The sequence below is a fragment of the Strix aluco genome, chromosome 1 (assembly GCF_031877795.1).
Source record: "Strix aluco isolate bStrAlu1 chromosome 1, bStrAlu1.hap1, whole genome shotgun sequence".
NCBI lineage: Eukaryota > Metazoa > Chordata > Aves > Strigiformes > Strigidae > Strix > Strix aluco.
Genome location: NC_133931.1, coordinates 109,228,468 through 109,245,825, shown reverse-complemented (window position 1 = coordinate 109,245,825; position 17,358 = coordinate 109,228,468). Strand labels below are relative to the sequence as shown.

The 17,358-nt window shown below is 40.3% G+C and overlaps 1 protein-coding gene across 2 annotated transcripts in view; it reads right to left on the bottom strand.

Annotated features, from left to right (window-relative positions):
• Positions 1 to 17,358, bottom strand: part of OXSR1 (oxidative stress responsive kinase 1) — a 92,301-nt gene that overhangs the window by 6,288 nt on the left and 68,655 nt on the right. For both annotated transcript variants that reach the window (XM_074830840.1, XM_074830848.1), the window contains exons 7-13: positions 15,947 to 16,048; positions 13,217 to 13,350; positions 11,055 to 11,103; positions 8,684 to 8,749; positions 8,322 to 8,444; positions 4,115 to 4,150; positions 2,301 to 2,456 (exon numbers count right to left, since the gene is read on the bottom strand). In XM_074830840.1, the coding sequence (XP_074686941.1) occupies positions 2,301 to 2,456; positions 4,115 to 4,150; positions 8,322 to 8,444; positions 8,684 to 8,749; positions 11,055 to 11,103; positions 13,217 to 13,350; positions 15,947 to 16,048 (666 nt within the window). The remainder of the gene's footprint in view (positions 1 to 2,300; positions 2,457 to 4,114; positions 4,151 to 8,321; positions 8,445 to 8,683; positions 8,750 to 11,054; positions 11,104 to 13,216; positions 13,351 to 15,946; positions 16,049 to 17,358) is intronic.

Sequence of the window (17,358 nt, the reverse complement as noted above, 5' to 3'; positions counted from 1 at the left end):
TGTCAAAATGGCAGAGGACTTCAGAAGAAGTGCTAAATGTAAAAAGACTGCTTGCTTTGCATCAAAACTTATGGGTTTGGGGCATTCATGACCGCTTCAAGATCTCCTGTGTTTTAATCCCTGCCCCAAACATGTGATTTACAAACCCGATACAATTATGAAGAGTATCTAGGAAATAATTTAATTGGCAGATTAGCATATACTCTCAGTTACTTTTTTGTGAAATCAAAGGGTTTAGAAGCATTTAGCTGCAATTTCATAGCTGTCTATTTTCACTTCTAAATTACTTCTGAGTAATTATTGAAACCTGTAACCAAAGCATTTTATATTGGTAAGCAGCAGATTTCCAGTAGGACAGATCCAGGTGCTGTCCATTTTTGTAGCACTTTGGATACTTCCAGTAAAGGGCTAATTGTTAATCAATCTCCACCAAAAAAACCCAAACAAAACAGAAGGGTCAGTCAACTCTTTCACTGCGCAAGTCATCTGTACTGCACATGCTGAGACAGGGATTTTAAACCTGCAGTAACAAGACAGACACAACGCTAGGCTGATAATTTAAGCCTAGAAGTCCTGACAAAGTCTTCTCATCTAGAGAAAAAAACAAACCCCTTTGTTTAAGACTAGTATTTTACTCCATCTGTTGGTGCTCTCGTGCCAGCAATGCAGCTCAGAGCTTCTGATCACTATCTTGTTTCTGTTGAAGCTGAAAGCTTTACCAGGTCAGTGAAAACAAACAAGGGTTCATAGAGAAGCCCAGAGGTCTGCAAAACAGTAACCAATGAGCTACAAGAACCAGAGGAGAGCTATAAAGAATAACACACTGATACAAAGAGCTGTAAAGAAGAATATATTGACCAAAAAGAGCTATAAAGAACATACTGACACAAAGAGCTATAAAGAAGAACATACTGACACAAAGGTATGAAGTTCACCTTAGGACAAGCTACCAACAAATAAGCTATTGGGCACTAGTGGCAGGGAGCAAGATACTCTACTAGTACAAATCAAAACACTTCAACTGAGACCAACAATGCTACTTCATTTTATCAGAGTCCTGGTCTTCACCGCTGCTGCTGTTTCAACTGCTGCATAAAATTCAGGGATTAAACACTGGCCCTTTTCCAAGAGATTTGAAGGGGTTTGATTTAAGTATTAAAGCAACTTTTAATGTAGCCAAGAATATGTCAGACCCCAACTCCACTATTTTTGTTTAATGACTAATGCACTGTCTTTAACAGTTTTGTAAACAGAAACATGAGCTGACTGCAGTGAAGCTATATACATATCTTCCTACATTCTTTAAAATAAAAACAATGAAACATTTCTAGGAAGGAGTAAGTCTAAGTTATTTTTCTGACCAACACTGCCAAGTTTCCTCCCCTTGAGTCTGCCAAAGGGTGATGGTAGCATGGCCCCCTCCAACAGTGACAGTCTCTCCCCACCAACAAATATGAACATTAGTGTCTTTTATAAAAGAGGTGCCATCATCCAGAAGTCTGGCAAACTCTGCAGTGCTTTAGTCCAGAAAACCACAAGACATGTTCCAAATGTCTCGGTAATTATTTGGGTTGGCCATTTTTCTCTCTTTAACACAAGTCAGAGCTCTTTCCTGACTTTGCTATGCCTGCCTATCTGACCTATATCCTACACTTTGGGGTGATGTAGCTAAGAATTAGACACAAACTTGTCAAGCTTTAACATTCTCTCTACTGCCCCTCAAAGGTCCATTCTCTCCCCTCTGCTTGAAACGGAAGTGTTTCAAAGCACCACAAGGTTCAAAGCTTCACAAAGATGGGAGTTTCTTCTCAATTTTTGACAGCTACAAGGACAGTTTTAGCCCTACGCCTCCTGTCTCTCTTCTGAAGTCTGGGGAACTTGCACATTCTAGTTTCTTCCTCTCACTTTTCTCTCCCCTCTGATCCCATAGATGCCAATGATGCTCAGACACACAATCAGAGCCTGTTTGTGCTGCACCTTAAATACCAGGAACAAGCAACTGACACTGAAATGAGACTCTCCTTTTTTCTTACCTTTAACCTTGCCTCAAGACAGAGTCCACTCCCTAAACAGCATAAAAAGTCACTGCTCACCCACAGAGTAAGAATGAAAAACTGCCGCACCCACACTGACTGTATTCCTTTTGCAAGCCATAAGGCCAGCTGTCACTTCTGCATAAACAGCAGCACTAAATCAACTCTAGACAAGCAACTTTCACGGCTTCAGATCATTTTAGCACGTCTGGAACAGAATGTTTAAGTGCAAAGCTGAAAGCTGGTATGAAGGGCTTCTGATCTTACCTGGGCTGCTGCTGGGGCTGCTGGAGGAGCCTGACTAGGCGGAGGTACAGCAGTTTGAGGTTGTGCAGGTACTTGCCCTGCAGCATGAGGTAGTTGAGTAGGTGCCTGTGCTGGAGCATTGAGTGAAGGACCTGGAGGCTCAGCTGATGGGAATAGCTGCAAGCAAAAGAGGCATTTTAATGAGAAAAGGAACTTAAGACTTCTGAGTCAAGCACCAGCTTTCCAAAAAATGCTTGTTTGCCACATAAATCAGAGAAATTCAATGCCATGGGCGTTCCCAGGCCTCCAGGACACTAACACTGATCCCAAGCTGGTGTTCAACGGGTTTAATGTGTCCTTATGCCCAGGGACCCCTTCTGCCCTGGCATTTGCAAGTTTTACTCACCAGTAAAGAAGGATAAGAAACCGACACAGCAGCATGACTGTGGATCTTGGACAAAAAATTACACTCTGCAGTTAGCAAGACTGGATGAACACAGATCACATCCTATCCTGGACAAGAGCACCCTATCCTTTAGCTTCTCCTCTTCTTGGAATCTGAGTCCTACTTATATTTCCCAGTAGCCATGCAGTCACAGCAGAGCAATGCTGCTTTGACTTGTAGTTCCTTTCAGGGAACACAGTCTAGCAAAGCATTAAGGTAACTATTGACAATTTATCCATTAGTAAAACAAATGTCAGTCAGACCAATCTGGATATTCAACTGAAAAGTGAATTCAGAGCTTAAGTTCTTCAAAACACACAAGACAAGACTGTTTAGGATTGGACTTAAAGTTAGTCCCTTGCAAAAAAAAAAAAATCAAAGGCAATTAATTTGAGGGTGGGGGAAAAGAGCTAAATGAAAGCTTAACCTTTTTACCTCTTGCATTATTCAGAACAGAGAAACTGATTTTGTCATGGTAGACAAAGAACTGTAAGCTTGATGTCACTTCTTCAGTGTGCCCTCCAACTTACTCCACTAAGTTGTAGGAAATATAAATCACATTGAATACTGAAAACCTGGGCAGCAGACCTCCAAATCCCAATATTTATTAAAGGATGTATCACAGTGGGGAAATTCATCCCAAAGGGATTCTGGTTTTCAGCTTTTCCTTTGAATTTAGAGTTTATGTCAAATTACTGTGCCAGAACTGTAGTCTTTCTTAAGATATCCCTTTATAATCAATCCTTGCAAACATATGAAGGAAGAACAGGACAGCCTAACCCAAGACCAGTTTCTAGGAGACAGCTCTGTTTATCTTTCCACACAGGTAGGGAAAAGAAAGACATAGCACAGACTCTAGAAGATAAGTAGTTTCTACCACTGAAAGATAAGATATACTAATATTCCTAATGTAAGAAACACAGGACAAAACTGAAGGCAGATTATAAATTGCAACTGAAGTTTTGTCTGCTATCAAATACTACTACAGATTTATTTCACAGTTCTGGGCATAGGTTCCAAACCAGTGGATTACACTATGCAAAACAGACATTTTGAAGTTGTGTTTTGTTGGGGTTTTTTTAAAAAAGGAAATTGGAACACCGTTCTTCTGCTTATTCTTGTGACCAATTCATTATCTTACAACATACAGAGTTTTCCTGGAGCAAGTAAAGTTGAGAAGATACACACAAAAACTTACCTCTGGAAGATCTCTTGGCATTACACAGCCAATGATTCCCTTTATAGGGAGGTTTTTAAGCAGAGCTCAGCTAGATAGTAGCTTCTACTTCACACAATATTGTTTTCAAAGGCTAATAAAAACACGTTCCTTGAAACAACAGCAATAACTAGGAGCCATCATTTTGGAAAGCCATTTGCAATTATAACTTACGTCAGAATTCTGTACAGGTTCTTTCACTCTGGGAGACTGAAAAACAGAGAAAAAGCTGTCATTGCCCAGTCAAAAGTGAAACTTCTTGACTAGAAGGACTTGTCAGAACAATACTGAACATATGAAATTACGTAATTGCTTTCAAATTACATATATGTATTAAGATGCACAATAAAAGGGATACCACACAGTTCGTTGGCAACCTAATCATAGCATACTACCCAGAAATATACAGCCATGTTTTAGAACTTGCAGTTGATACTTACACAGTGACATACAACACCCTAAGCTGCTATCATTGTTAACCATCAGCAAAATCCAGTAGTATTGAAGATCACTCAGATTATACCAAGTTACTTGTGCACCAAGATGGCAAAATCCATTTTAAGCTACCCAAGTCTTGCAGAAAAGATAAGCCACACAAGCCACACAATTGGCCTTGCAGAATTCTGCTAGGAAACAAATCCCCTCCATATACTTAGGGAACCAGTTTGCAAACCAACTTGCTTAAATCATATAAAGTGGAGGGGCAGGGAGGGAAAATCAGCCTTATTTGTGCTGCTTTATAGAAGGAAATCTCTCACCTGCTCTCCTTGCCTTTGGACTCTGCATTATGCTATGCTCTCCATGACAGAATGCAGAAACCTGACAGCTGTACACAAGTCCAGCAGTGAAACAAAGAGATCAGTGGGGAGGCGAAAGTGCAGTCAAAGCAATGCAACCAATCTTTGCTTATCAGTAAAACAAAGATAACATGCATTAGCTATTTCACATGAGCAGGAAGGAATTGTCAAGTACTCCCAGAAAGCCCTGCAACTAAGAGAGCCTGCAGCTTTGACTTCTAAAAGGTCCAGTTACCATGTGCATGGAGATACACTGGCAGGACGGCTTGGTCCATGCTAGGACTAATAAAATAGATGTTCCTTCTCCATACAATGGTCTAAAAGACAGGTTCTGATTAAGACAGCACAAGTTTGACAGAAGAACCTAAGTCTCATCATGCCACTATCTTAACTTGAGCCAGTTTATGCACTATCCAATGCCACTAACTTAACCAATGCAGATCAGAGCAGCTTCTAACATATGACCCAGAGGCCTCTCACGAGAGAAAGTAAAAGCTCTTATTCTCAGAACAGCAAGTTGCAAAAAGCCCTCTGGACAGGAGGAGAAGGAACAGTTCCTTCACGATGACTATGCGCAGACAGTGCCAGGAAGAAAGTCATGCAGCTGGAAAGGTAAAGCCTGAAATCCATCTCAATATGCTGAGCATCATCTCAATATGCTTGACAGTTACCAGGCAAGATGAAGAACGTGGCATTGTTCCCAGAGATAAACAGCCATGCTCCACATCTGCTGGCCACAGCTGCAGCGCTGTTCTTTCAGGGACAAAGCTCATATCCAAGAATACCCGTAAGCCTCAAGGAATAACTCAAAAGGAGCTTGTCTGAAAGATCACAGTGTGCTAGACACTGTACATACAAGTATGGAAACACTGGCCCTGCCCCACAGCTAACAACTAACCCAGATAAGCAACAAACAGAAGTAAACTAAGGAAAAACATGAACAAACGGAAACAGGACAAACTTTAAAAGACATTTACCTAATTAAGGTACACATAGGATGATTCTGAGGATGTGTTGAAATATATTCTAACTTATTTTTGCTTGTGTAATCAGAGATGATGTGAGTAACCAGTAAGATGTGACCACATGGTGTGCCACTGCACAGATTTATTAATGGAAGATGAATGATTTGAGAGCCCACATAGCACAATTGCTTTAATTTGAATTCAAGGGTTTAAATGCAGAGATGCAGAGAGGAAAGAAGTTCAGTAAGTCTTTATAGCCAAAAGGTAACATTGAGTCAGCAAGTCACTTTATTAAATGAATTGAGCAGATATTTCTGGCTCTGTTTGTCTGCTTTCAGGTGCAGTCTTAGCAAGAGACTTGTAAAATACACATTTGTACATATCAAATTCATTCTGTTTTTTCTGTAAAGTGGAGACAAGCAAAAAATACAAACATTTTTCATTTATGTAGATGCTTTTATGAAGGTTAACACTTAACTATTTTAGCAAATTAAGTCAATCTGCAAGGCATCCTTTTACTTTAAGGCTGACAGCAGTAAAATGCATGTACAGATGGAATCAGAGAATCACAGAATGGTTTGGGTTGGAAAGGACCTTTAAAGGTCATCTACTCCACTGCCACAGCAATGGACAGAAAAAAAGTGACACCTAGTTAACATAAGTTATTCTATCCTATAACTTAGTTGAAATTGCAGAGGGATTACAGACAGGTGGAATTTACACCCTGTGCGCGAAATATGGCCAAAACCACAGGATAAACAGTAGACCTTAACACCACCACTGTATTTGTGCTAAACACTGGCAGTTTGGATACAAGTCTTAAGACTGCTTGAAAAGGGATCAAATGCAAGAGATTCACAGGCATTCCTATCCTTTCATCTTCAGGTAGAAGAAAATGACTCAGAAGTGGTGTAGAGGAAAGACACCCAGGGCAGGATTCAAGTACCTAGACAGATGTGTAATGAGGTCTAAGATGCCACGGTGCCCTTCCTGACCCCCAGAAAGGTACAGGTCTCCTAAAGTTCTGTGTTATATCTACACAGGGTGCCTCCAAAATGGCAATATACATCTACATTTAGGTAACTGAATTGAGATCGACTGCTCCAACACCCATCCTAAAGGTTTCTTCAACAGGAGACCTAGAAGCAAAGGTCAAGCAAAGCCCAAATTAGAGCGATCAGAACAGACAGCAGTACAAGGAAATATGCCAAAACTCCAAGAAAAAAAGAAAAACTGGCTTGAAAAGGAGATTGCAAACACGTGTGTCAATCTGCTTTTTTTCTGCATAAGAGGAATGAAACAAGTACGTACTGTTTAAAACACAGTAAACAGTGTTAAGTCATAGCACACTGAGCTTAGAGACAAGATAGAACAAGTTCTAAGTAATCTCTGAAATAGTTAGGGTCTTTTACAATATTGCCTCCTAAAATTTAATTATATTTTAACCTACAAAAGGAATTTGTAAGATTTCAGCTCATAAAGCATCAAGAATTTCAGTAGTGGCCACCTGGTACCAAGAGATCCTCCCTGACCATGTAATACGAAGCTGGATATAGTAAGCTCTTTAAAAAGTCAGAATAGTTGTTGCCACAAAGTATGGAATTACTATATCAATAGTGACCTTTGAAAACCCAAGCATTTCAAAGGATGCTAAAAAGGTGCAAAATCTTGCATTTAATATTTAAGTGTCTATACAGAACACCAGTGGAAGGAAGACCAATGAAAAAGAAATGAGAGAAGTTGTAAAGGGATAAATGCTTCAACCAAATACCACTTTTTTTTCCTCTTTCATATTGAAAAGCTTCCTCTCAAAATCCTTCACTGTCTCACTAGCTCAATTACAGAATGATTAAAACGCATAGTCTGCTTCAAGCTACTCGCTGTTGTGAGAAGCGAACGGGCAAGCCATTATAGTCAAAATCCACACTGCTGGCTACTGGGGGAAGACAATCTGGAAATTTTTGTAATCTTTTAGTTGATCATTATGCATTACTCCTCTGCATTTCTGGAGGTTAGTCTGGGTTTGGGGTTTTCTGTGTATATGTTGGGAGAAGGGGACGTATTGTTTTTTCAAGCGCTAGACCAATCACTGCTTGTAACTTCAGGGATGCCATAAAATTTTCTACTAGGACTAATGGATTTCAGTGTAATTGAGGGGATAGAACTATGCCCTGTGAGTTTCAGATATCAGCTAAAAGCACAGGCCCTACTGATTTCAGCTCCATCCTGGAGAGGGCAGTAGGACAAAACGTCTCCTGACACTTCCAGAAGAAAGTATTTCAAACAGTCAGCATCCTTAAAAACAAAGAGATATTATCCTAGCTCAAGTGAATTTGTATGCTGAGCTGGGAGCAGACCATCTGAATTCATGTTCCCAATTACGCCCAACATTCCTTAATGAGGTTAGCTGTGCCCCGGAATGATGACAGAAAAGATCAATACAATTTCTTCAACCTTCAGTCTGCTTTCTCTGGTTCAGCTACAAACTCAAGGGAAGGAATTATAACTTACTGTGTATCACACTTAAAACAAGGCCACATGCTTCCCAGGGATATTTAGACATACCACAGTTAGAAAACAAAACAGAGACAGTAGAGCTATTGGAGGTTGAGGACCCACCCTGAGCTGTGAAATTGCTGCTCTGCCTTCCTCACTTTCTTCATCTAGTTCATCATCACTCCATTCCCAGCCACCATCTTCAGTCTTATGAAGACGTCCACTGGAACCTGGGACTCTCCGGACCTGCTCAGCACAAAGACAGAGAACCGATATGTCAAGCAGTTTCTACACTTGATCTTTTAGGAGAAACACAAGAGCATCTTCAGGTTCCATCACCTGTCAGGGTGCTTGAGTATTTTATTGAAATGTCTAGCTCTGTATCTAGAAAATGCTGTACTACAGCAATCATCATTCAAAACGTGAACACAAGCATAAAACACTGGTATGACTGTAACAGCAAGGGCCCAGGAGGTCTTCAGTACCTTCTTGGATCTTTCAGTGATTGTTGGTGCTCTCTGCAACATCTTCTCTTGCAAAAATTCTTTATTCTGCAAAAGAAAAAAAATACCAAACACTTGCATTGCTGAAAATGCCCTTTGATTTCTTCTGTGTCTCTGATAAAGAAACGGTTAAGCTATTTCTAGCAGAAAGTGTTCTACATGTGTCACTCCCATTTCCCCAAAGATATTAACCACTTTCTTCTTTTGGACTACAGTATATGACGTTTCAGCGTAAATACCTTTTCGGTTAGCAGTGGCACTTTCCCTATGCAAAGTGATATGGAATTAACAATCGAAGAGTTGTATACTATTCTGTCTGATTTACTGGGAAACGTACTTATTATACTGCAGCACCTGATACCCTGCTGAAACATTTGGCATTCTTCCATTCGCAGAGACTACACCACCCGGATCTAGCCCCTTTGCTTTATCTTACTCCTAAATTTATGCCTGTCCAATTGCCAAAGGCAAACCTCAGATGTCAGACAAGCTGGGATGCAGGAACCCCTTCATGCTGGAGTAACAAGAATCAATGAACTGGGGCAGCAGAATTTAAAGTAGCTGAAAAAACGTACAGCACATATGATGTTTAGAGAGGAAGTAAATGCAGTGATCACAACAGATTAAATATTGGGAAACTGCTGTGATGCTTTACTGTATTAAATTTCCTCTTCAAGCAAGATACTCTGGACTGGCTAACATGTGGGCTCCTGAGCATACAATTTTCCAGCCTGCAGAGCCAACCTGCTGGCTGCAGGAGAAGCAGGCCAGGCAAGCACCCTGGTATTAGCACTGGGATCTGCCTGTGTATTTGACACCACACAGGTGAGGTTGGATAGCCCTGCCGTCTCTGCCCATGAAGTGCTCCCAGAACTCCCCCGTGATGGTTTCTTGCACGCAGGATGGAGAGCCTCAAGACACACACTGTCACTTCCTGAGAAGTGGCTCTCAGCATTCTCAAAACATACTTTTACATAACATAGACTGTATTTAAATATATGGTTCAATATCGACATACAGAAGTTGGACTCTTCTGTCCTCAAGTTACAGCTGTCAGTTTGGCAGTGGCTGATGTATGAAAGTAATTTAACACTGAGTGTTAACCAGCATACATTTTCACTTCAAATGCCGGTTTAAGTATCGTCTCATTTACAATAATGTTAATTTTCTATCACCACATATGCTAATATGTTACTCTGCAGCAGCTTAATGAAAGCATGAAGGAGATTTTACACACAATGAAGTATAACACGAATCAGAACTCGCATAACCAAATGGAGAAAGGTCAGCAATGTGTAAACCATCTTGTCACTTTGGACATCAAGTGTGTATCCAGTATACAGATGCAGACTATTCAGTTGCCTAATATCTCATCATGGACAATGAAAACCTAGTTAATACTGTCAAGAGCCCAGACATCAATTAAACTTGCCCTAAAGCAAACTCCTACATTTCATAAACTGGATCACTCGCTAGACTTCCTTGGTTGCACTTGTTAAATTTCTGTCAACTTTAATAGAACATCCAGCTCCTGTACAGATACCTAGATGTGGCCACTTCCATTTAAGCATCTTAATCTGGGAGCTGAAAATTACTTTGATTAATTGGTGATGCTGCTGTGCTATCCCAGGTATCAAGTATCTTTTTGACAGTTTAATCTGTGTTCTGCTATAAAACCCATGTATTTTAATCACAAACATGCCACAGTAAAAGTAAACAAACAGAAAACATTTCCTCGTTCCCACGGAAATATAAATTCTCCCTTGTATTATTTCTGTCTCTCTCCCTCAGTAAGACCTTGCACACTGCATATGTACTAATCTCCAGGCAGTAATTACATAAATGCTCACTGGTAGTTCACTTCAAGGCCAGAAATGGGAGTTTCCCACTATTTTGTATCATGGGATCTTCACTTTCCCTAAAGCAACACAGGGTGAAATAGGTTTAGATACCCCTCCACACAGTAGGCCTCATTCACTGCTTTGCATACAGACTGATTATACAGTTTACTAAAATATAAGTTACATGTACTGCCACGGAGACTTTTATAGTTGGACAGGCAGCCAAAATGGCACCATTACAAGAGAAGAAAAAACCCCAAAAGCCACTGAAAGACATTTAAATGCTCGAGAATTTCTAGGTAATTTCTCTTAATAACAGCATACATAAGGAGGTACAGAAGAGGGGCTTCATTCTGTTCATTCACAATGACCCATTCAACTCACTCAGCTATGCTGGCCCTAAGTGTAACAGCCCACATTCATGCCAATAAAGCTGTCACCATACCTATCATACTTCTGAACAGTCCTCTCCACAGGCTCTACACAGATCAGTTTAGGAAGTATTTCCTTACCTTTGCTTTCGTGAAAAATTTGTGTCTTAAGAGTTCTGCTGCTGTTGGTCTGTCAATAAAAACAGATGTAGAAAAGACAATTACAAATGCTTCCTTTCAACACAACGGTCTTCCAGGTTGTTGCAGTTTGTTGTAACGTGGCATCTCATAAGGGCATCGGCTTCTCCTGCACAATTCCCCTAAAAATCAGTCAATGTATTCCAAGTAAATTTTACACCAGCAGACTTTTAAACACTCAGTGTATTCTGATCAAAGCCTATTCTGTTCAAAAGCAGTGAATAACCTGAGGATGTAGGGGAGAAGTTGCTCCCATTTCAATGCTGAGCTTGAGTCTCTTAGCACCAGTCTGATAGGAACACAGAAACAATTTGCTCAAAATTGAAACGAAAGATCACCTACAGCAGGAGTGCAGTACTCACCATGTGCAAGTAACAGAGTTATTTCAGAGATACTTGATTATATGTGTCTAATTAGTTCTATTAAACACAGGTGGGATGATCAACCTTTGTCTAATAGAAAAGGAACAAGTACAAACTATTTTCCCCCTTAAGTTAGATTTTAGGATAAATACTGGAAAGTAAGAGACATTACTTAGTTTAGAAGTTTTCTAAAGGCTCAGGCCTACATGAGAAAGTAACAGCTTACAGCATTTCCAACACTGCAAACGGTGCTTAAATAGTAACAGAGTTTAATTAGTGACTTGCAAAGGCCATTCATCACAGGGTTTACTACACCTCAGACTACTCTAACAAAAATCATCCACCTTATAGCAAGGGAGCCCCAAAAATAATTAAAAAGCAATTGCACTAAATTCTCCTCTTTGAGAACCCATACAATATGCGTAAGTGTATCTGATTCTGCTAGTTGCTCTTTATGGGCAGACCTCCTGCTCCCATCGTCAGGATGATGACAGTGGCTGTTAGTGGTGCTTGAGAAGAAAGAAGGGGCATGCCACGATTCAAAGTGATTATGTTTAATTCTGATCAGCACACATTCTAACCTGCAGGGATAAGATATGCTTTAAAAGGGAGAAAAAACATCATGCTGGGAAAAGACCCTTGCTATCAGCATTTATCAAGCGCTCCACTGGATTCATTAAGCACTTCAAGTGTAAAGCTTGTTAGAAGAGAGAGATCCCATCTCACGATGCATGAGAAGCCTTTGCTCCTGGATCTGTCACAAGAGGGAACTAAAAAGTGTCTTCATTATTATTATTTTATAAAGGGACTTTTTCCTTTCCAGAATTAGTTAGCTTACTGAGGAAAAAAGGAAAACTAAGAGGTATAAAAACTGATCTGTGGGAATGCTTGTTTCTTTACCTTTGCATTTTAAGGAACACTGCTTTTAATGCAGGATCCACACTCCTTTAAACAGCATCACAGACTGGCAAACACTATGACTGTCCTCCACAGAAATACATCTGAATGATCCTAGGTGACAGGTTATGAGTTATAAAAAGTGTCGTAGGCAACCAGACCCTTGTGCAGCTTTGAACGATGCAGTAACATAACGATACAGTGCTATCCTGGGAACCCCAACATATGCACCACTCCCTTGGTAATATTTCTACCATGTCTGAGTAGTCAAGCTACTGTTACAAGGAAGACTGAAAGTGTCATCAGGTCACTTAAGTAATCTGTACTGATGAAAACATGTTGGTAAAATTTGCCAGTGTTTTTCCTGGTTTTCCCCCTCAAACCAAATATTAGTTATAATTAAGCAAGTCAAAACTACACTGAAAGCCTTCTTTGCACTGGCAAATTTTAAAAAGTTTATTTATGAAGCTTCACAAGTAAACATGCATTGCCTAATATGTAATTACTGATCTATAAACACAGAGCAGTTTTGACTGGGAACAAAACATGAACTGCAGTCACCTGCTGGAGGTGGCAAGGGGGAGAATGGCACTACCCACACAGTGGACTGGGATGCCCTCTCATTAACCCAAATGGAAGACGTGGGCCCTGGCCAGGCATGATGCCAGACATCTATCCTTAAAAATAAGGACAGCCAAGAGAATTTGCTGTCACACGGCAAGATTGTGACTGAAAGTCTAGAGGAGCAGAGAGCGTACCAGCTTTAAAAAATATGGAATACAATGAGTTTTGTGGGTTTGTTTAGGCATTTTTTTTTAAATCTATTTTGGCGTTACCTGTTCTTACCTTTTTTCAGGGTCTTTTTGTAGGCACGATGAAATCATCTTCCTAAATGATTTCCCATACTTCTTCAGCATCTCCTTATCTTGCACACCAGTTTCCAAAGATGGGGGATCGTTTTGTAGTGTCAGCATTAAAACCTGAAAGAATTATGTCTATTGGCAATGAGATTTTTCTTGGCCTTTGTTAAAGACAGATCTTGGGAACACTATTTTAGACAAGCATTTTCATCAAGCATCTGAGCCAACGAGGACTGTTTCATTACAATGGCTCTCTGAGGGTAGCCTGGGCTCAGAGTGAAGTTTCTTACAATTTAGACTGTCTCCTCACATTCACGAGACAGCAAACACTCACCTAACTTTTCCTCAAGGCAATTACAGAGTCTCTCCTCTTCCCTCTGCTTCCCACATCCACTAACTTCATAGAAACAATTATTTTCAAATTCTGACTGTCAGACAAGAGGTTCGAGACTCATACAAAAGGATCTAGAGAGAGTTACCTCCACCTCCTTTCCTTGGGAAGCCAGGCTAATTTATACCCAATAATTTATGCTACTGTTTTCCATCACAACTCCTGGCCCACAGTGCAGTCTGCAGGCCAAACACAAGGTTGGGATGTGCTTTCAGTTCTGTTTGGTGTGATTAAAAGTGTAAGTATAGCAGAACTTCTACTAGCCTTCCTCATTTGAGATGAACAGTTGTGCAAGGCATTTGATTCAAAGGCTCTGTTTAGATCTCCCTGCAGGTATTTCTCAGTTACAAATCAAAGTAATGTAAAAGCAGAAGAAAATACAAAGGTTCACTTCCATGTACCAATGCAACAGCAGGTGAAGACGTTTCTCACACAAGCACCCAACAAGCCAAACTGATTATTTCTTTCACATCACTCAGATATTCTGAAGGAAAGGAAGAAAATTACTCATTTCCATTTTCACTTGTCACCTACATACAGATGAATATCTATTTTTAGAAAAGGAAGGAGCACATAGCACATTTAAATAGCTTTCAACAACTACATTGCTCAGGGCAGCAAGAACCCATCAATCTAGCTGAAATACAGTCCCTGGCAGAATTCCCTGCTTTTTTCCCCTTTCCTTGGAGGATCACTTAATGCATGGGTCATTATGCTGTGTAACAAAATTAATCTGCGGTGAAATACAATTACATTCAATAAATAAAACACAGAAGTACTCTTGCAGGTTGCACAACTGACATCCATACCTAATAGAATTGGGAGACTCAATTCTATCTACCATATGACAACACACGATACTAAATAGGCAATCTTTGTATTCAAAACTACAAGCCGTGCATTCAACTACAATAAACAGAAGTACAGCTTGCAGAAGCTACACCAAAATGCTACCAATAATCACAGCACAGAAGGAAGTATCAATGAAAACAGCAACAGCTAAAGCAGAAACATTTCCCTGAACTCCTCACTGCCTGCCACAGTCACTGGTATGGCATTTCTAAACCACTCAGCTACTCACCAGTTCCTGCACAGAGATGACACAAATCTTAAAATTAATTCTGTTCTACAAAGTTAAACAAGTGCAAAGTCCTGGCATTTAAAGCAATACATGGATGTGCCTGTTCTAATGAGTTAGGACCTACTGCATTCCCAAATGCTACTGTAACTGTGGGATGGGAGGGGATGCACCCAGGTCCTAAAGAGGTGACACCCAACTTGCATAGCACTGTAACAGTTAAGACTCAGAAAAGGAAAGCTTGCCCCATGGCATGCCTAAAATTGAGGGACTTGGTACCCATAGGCCTCATATGCCAGGTGATTAGTCTAACCATAAGCTATGGGGTTACTGAAAGGGCTCTCCACCCCCTCCTGTTTGATCTGAGGGAGAATGCATCCCAGGAGTAGAAGCAGAGCAGCCTTCAAGAGGGTGGGCCAAAGGGGCTCAAATTTTCATGACTGAGACAGGGGCCCATCAGATCTCACAACAGAGCTAAGGAAAATGATCTCAAAGCTCAGTAGAGCTCAGCTGAGAGGGTCAATTCTGTTAACTTTATGATGTAGATTCCCTGAAAGAGTAGCACATTGGAAGTAGCTCCCGCTTCAAGAGTCAGGAAATAGAGAAAGTTAGCCAAACTATAGCCAAACTATAAGGCGATCAAAAGTTCGAGACATTTAAATAAGATTTTTGAAGTGTCAGTGTTTAAACAAGAACACTTCCTCTACCTCAACATCAATAAAATATTAATGTTGCTGATAACACATAATTTTATACCGATGTGGTACTTTCCACTGGTTCGGTGACTGACAAGACTGTATTGGTGTTAAACAAAGTAAGACATTCTTTTGGATAACTGGTAACAGGATTTCTGAGAGGTAACAAGAAGGATTATCAGTGTGTGAGAAAGAATGGCTCGCTATCCCAGTGTCACTGGATGCCAGATAACATGTTCTGAATTATTATTTATAGCCCTAAATACATCTGCTGCCTTCAGAAGCTTCAGGATTAAAATGCACAGCACTTTCCTTAAGAATGGTGACTCCGGCGAGACTCAGGATCTAAATAAGAACTGTGCCGTTTCAGACAATGCTGATTAAGTAGCGTATTTTTAAAAGCTGACTTCAGATAAACCCAAGAACATCGTGATCCACAGGAGCAGGTTGAGAGGACAAACCCTTCAACAAAGTATGCTGACCAAATTTTTGGAAACACCCACAGAACACACTGATCCTTTATCTTGCACAAGTATCTGAAGACCTGCTCACCTTCATTGGCGGATATTTATGGTAAGGAGCTGCCCCTGTAGCCAGCTCAATAGCAGTGATCCCAAAGCTCCAGATGTCTGCCTTGAAATCGTATCCTCTGACCTGAAAAACATTAGAGGATGTTAGCACGTGCCTCTTGCTATCCTACATTACAATCCCTTTCTTTAGCCTATTACACAGCCTTTCACCCTTTCCTTCCTTTCCCCTCAAATTTGGAAAGACCAGCACTGTAGTGTTAAAGAGATAGAAATAACACTTTCTCCCTCCTCTCCCCCCAGCTCCTTATACCTTTGAGGAGGTGTTTTAGAAGTCATGGTCTGATAAAAATTAGTGTGGACTGTGCAACTAAGACTGCTCTGCCATAAACCTCTCCATGTGTAGAACATGAAGAGGCACTGGGTTAACCCAGGCTACAACTGCTACACAAAGACACAGAGAGTCATTAAACAGTACAACGAAACTCATCGTTAATAGATGGACTGTTATCCCCTTGGGACATATGCCTCACTACACTTTTAGTCAACCGCTTAATCAATGTGACTGCAAACATGCTCGATCCTGAAACTTCAGTACATACCAGCTCAGTAAAAAGCCCCTCATTCCTGTCTGCAGACTAATATTTCCCTCCACTAATTAATAGTAGCTTCTGCACTTGACATTAAATACAGAATTGCTCAGGAAAATTTATAGCATTTACTTCCCCTCATGCACAGGAAAAAATATTTCATATGCCAAAGTGGTTACTTCCTCATTATCATTAGGTAATATTTTGGCACTTGCTTCCTCTGCTACAGGGGAGAGACATTGTGTACTAACTTCAAGAGCAGCTACAAAAATTAAAGCATTTTGGCTGCTTAGAATGGTTTGTATTTCTTCTCTCTAGACTATGAAAAAAATGAATATTGAATCAGAGCAAAGCTAGTAGGGATATTGTGTTCAGCTAACCTAACAACCTTTAGTAAGGCACTTACTGTGATGAAGCCAAAAACTACCTTTAAGATGATCTTGAATCCTGGCAAACAACAGAAAACACTCTTGCACTGTTTTTCATATAATCTATAGTGGAACTGCAATGTATTATAGCAACAGGGGTTTATATCTTGTACTAATTTCTTCAACTCTGTAGGCATCATTTTCCTAAGCCTTAAAGGTCTGAAAGATTTCTCGAAGTGCCTCAGTTTATGGATGCTATGATTATGAACAGATTTCAAGTCATATAACTAAACAAGCACAGATATCTAGTATAATTTAAAAAGATGGCAGTGCAGGAAGAAATATACCTTAAGGGTGGGGTTTTTTTTCCAATCACACTCTTTTTAGGTTTTGAGAACAACTTTGGGATATTTCTTAGCTTTATCTTTCAGTCAGTCTTGCAGCCCATCTACATACTGTACAACTCCCATTCCCCAGCC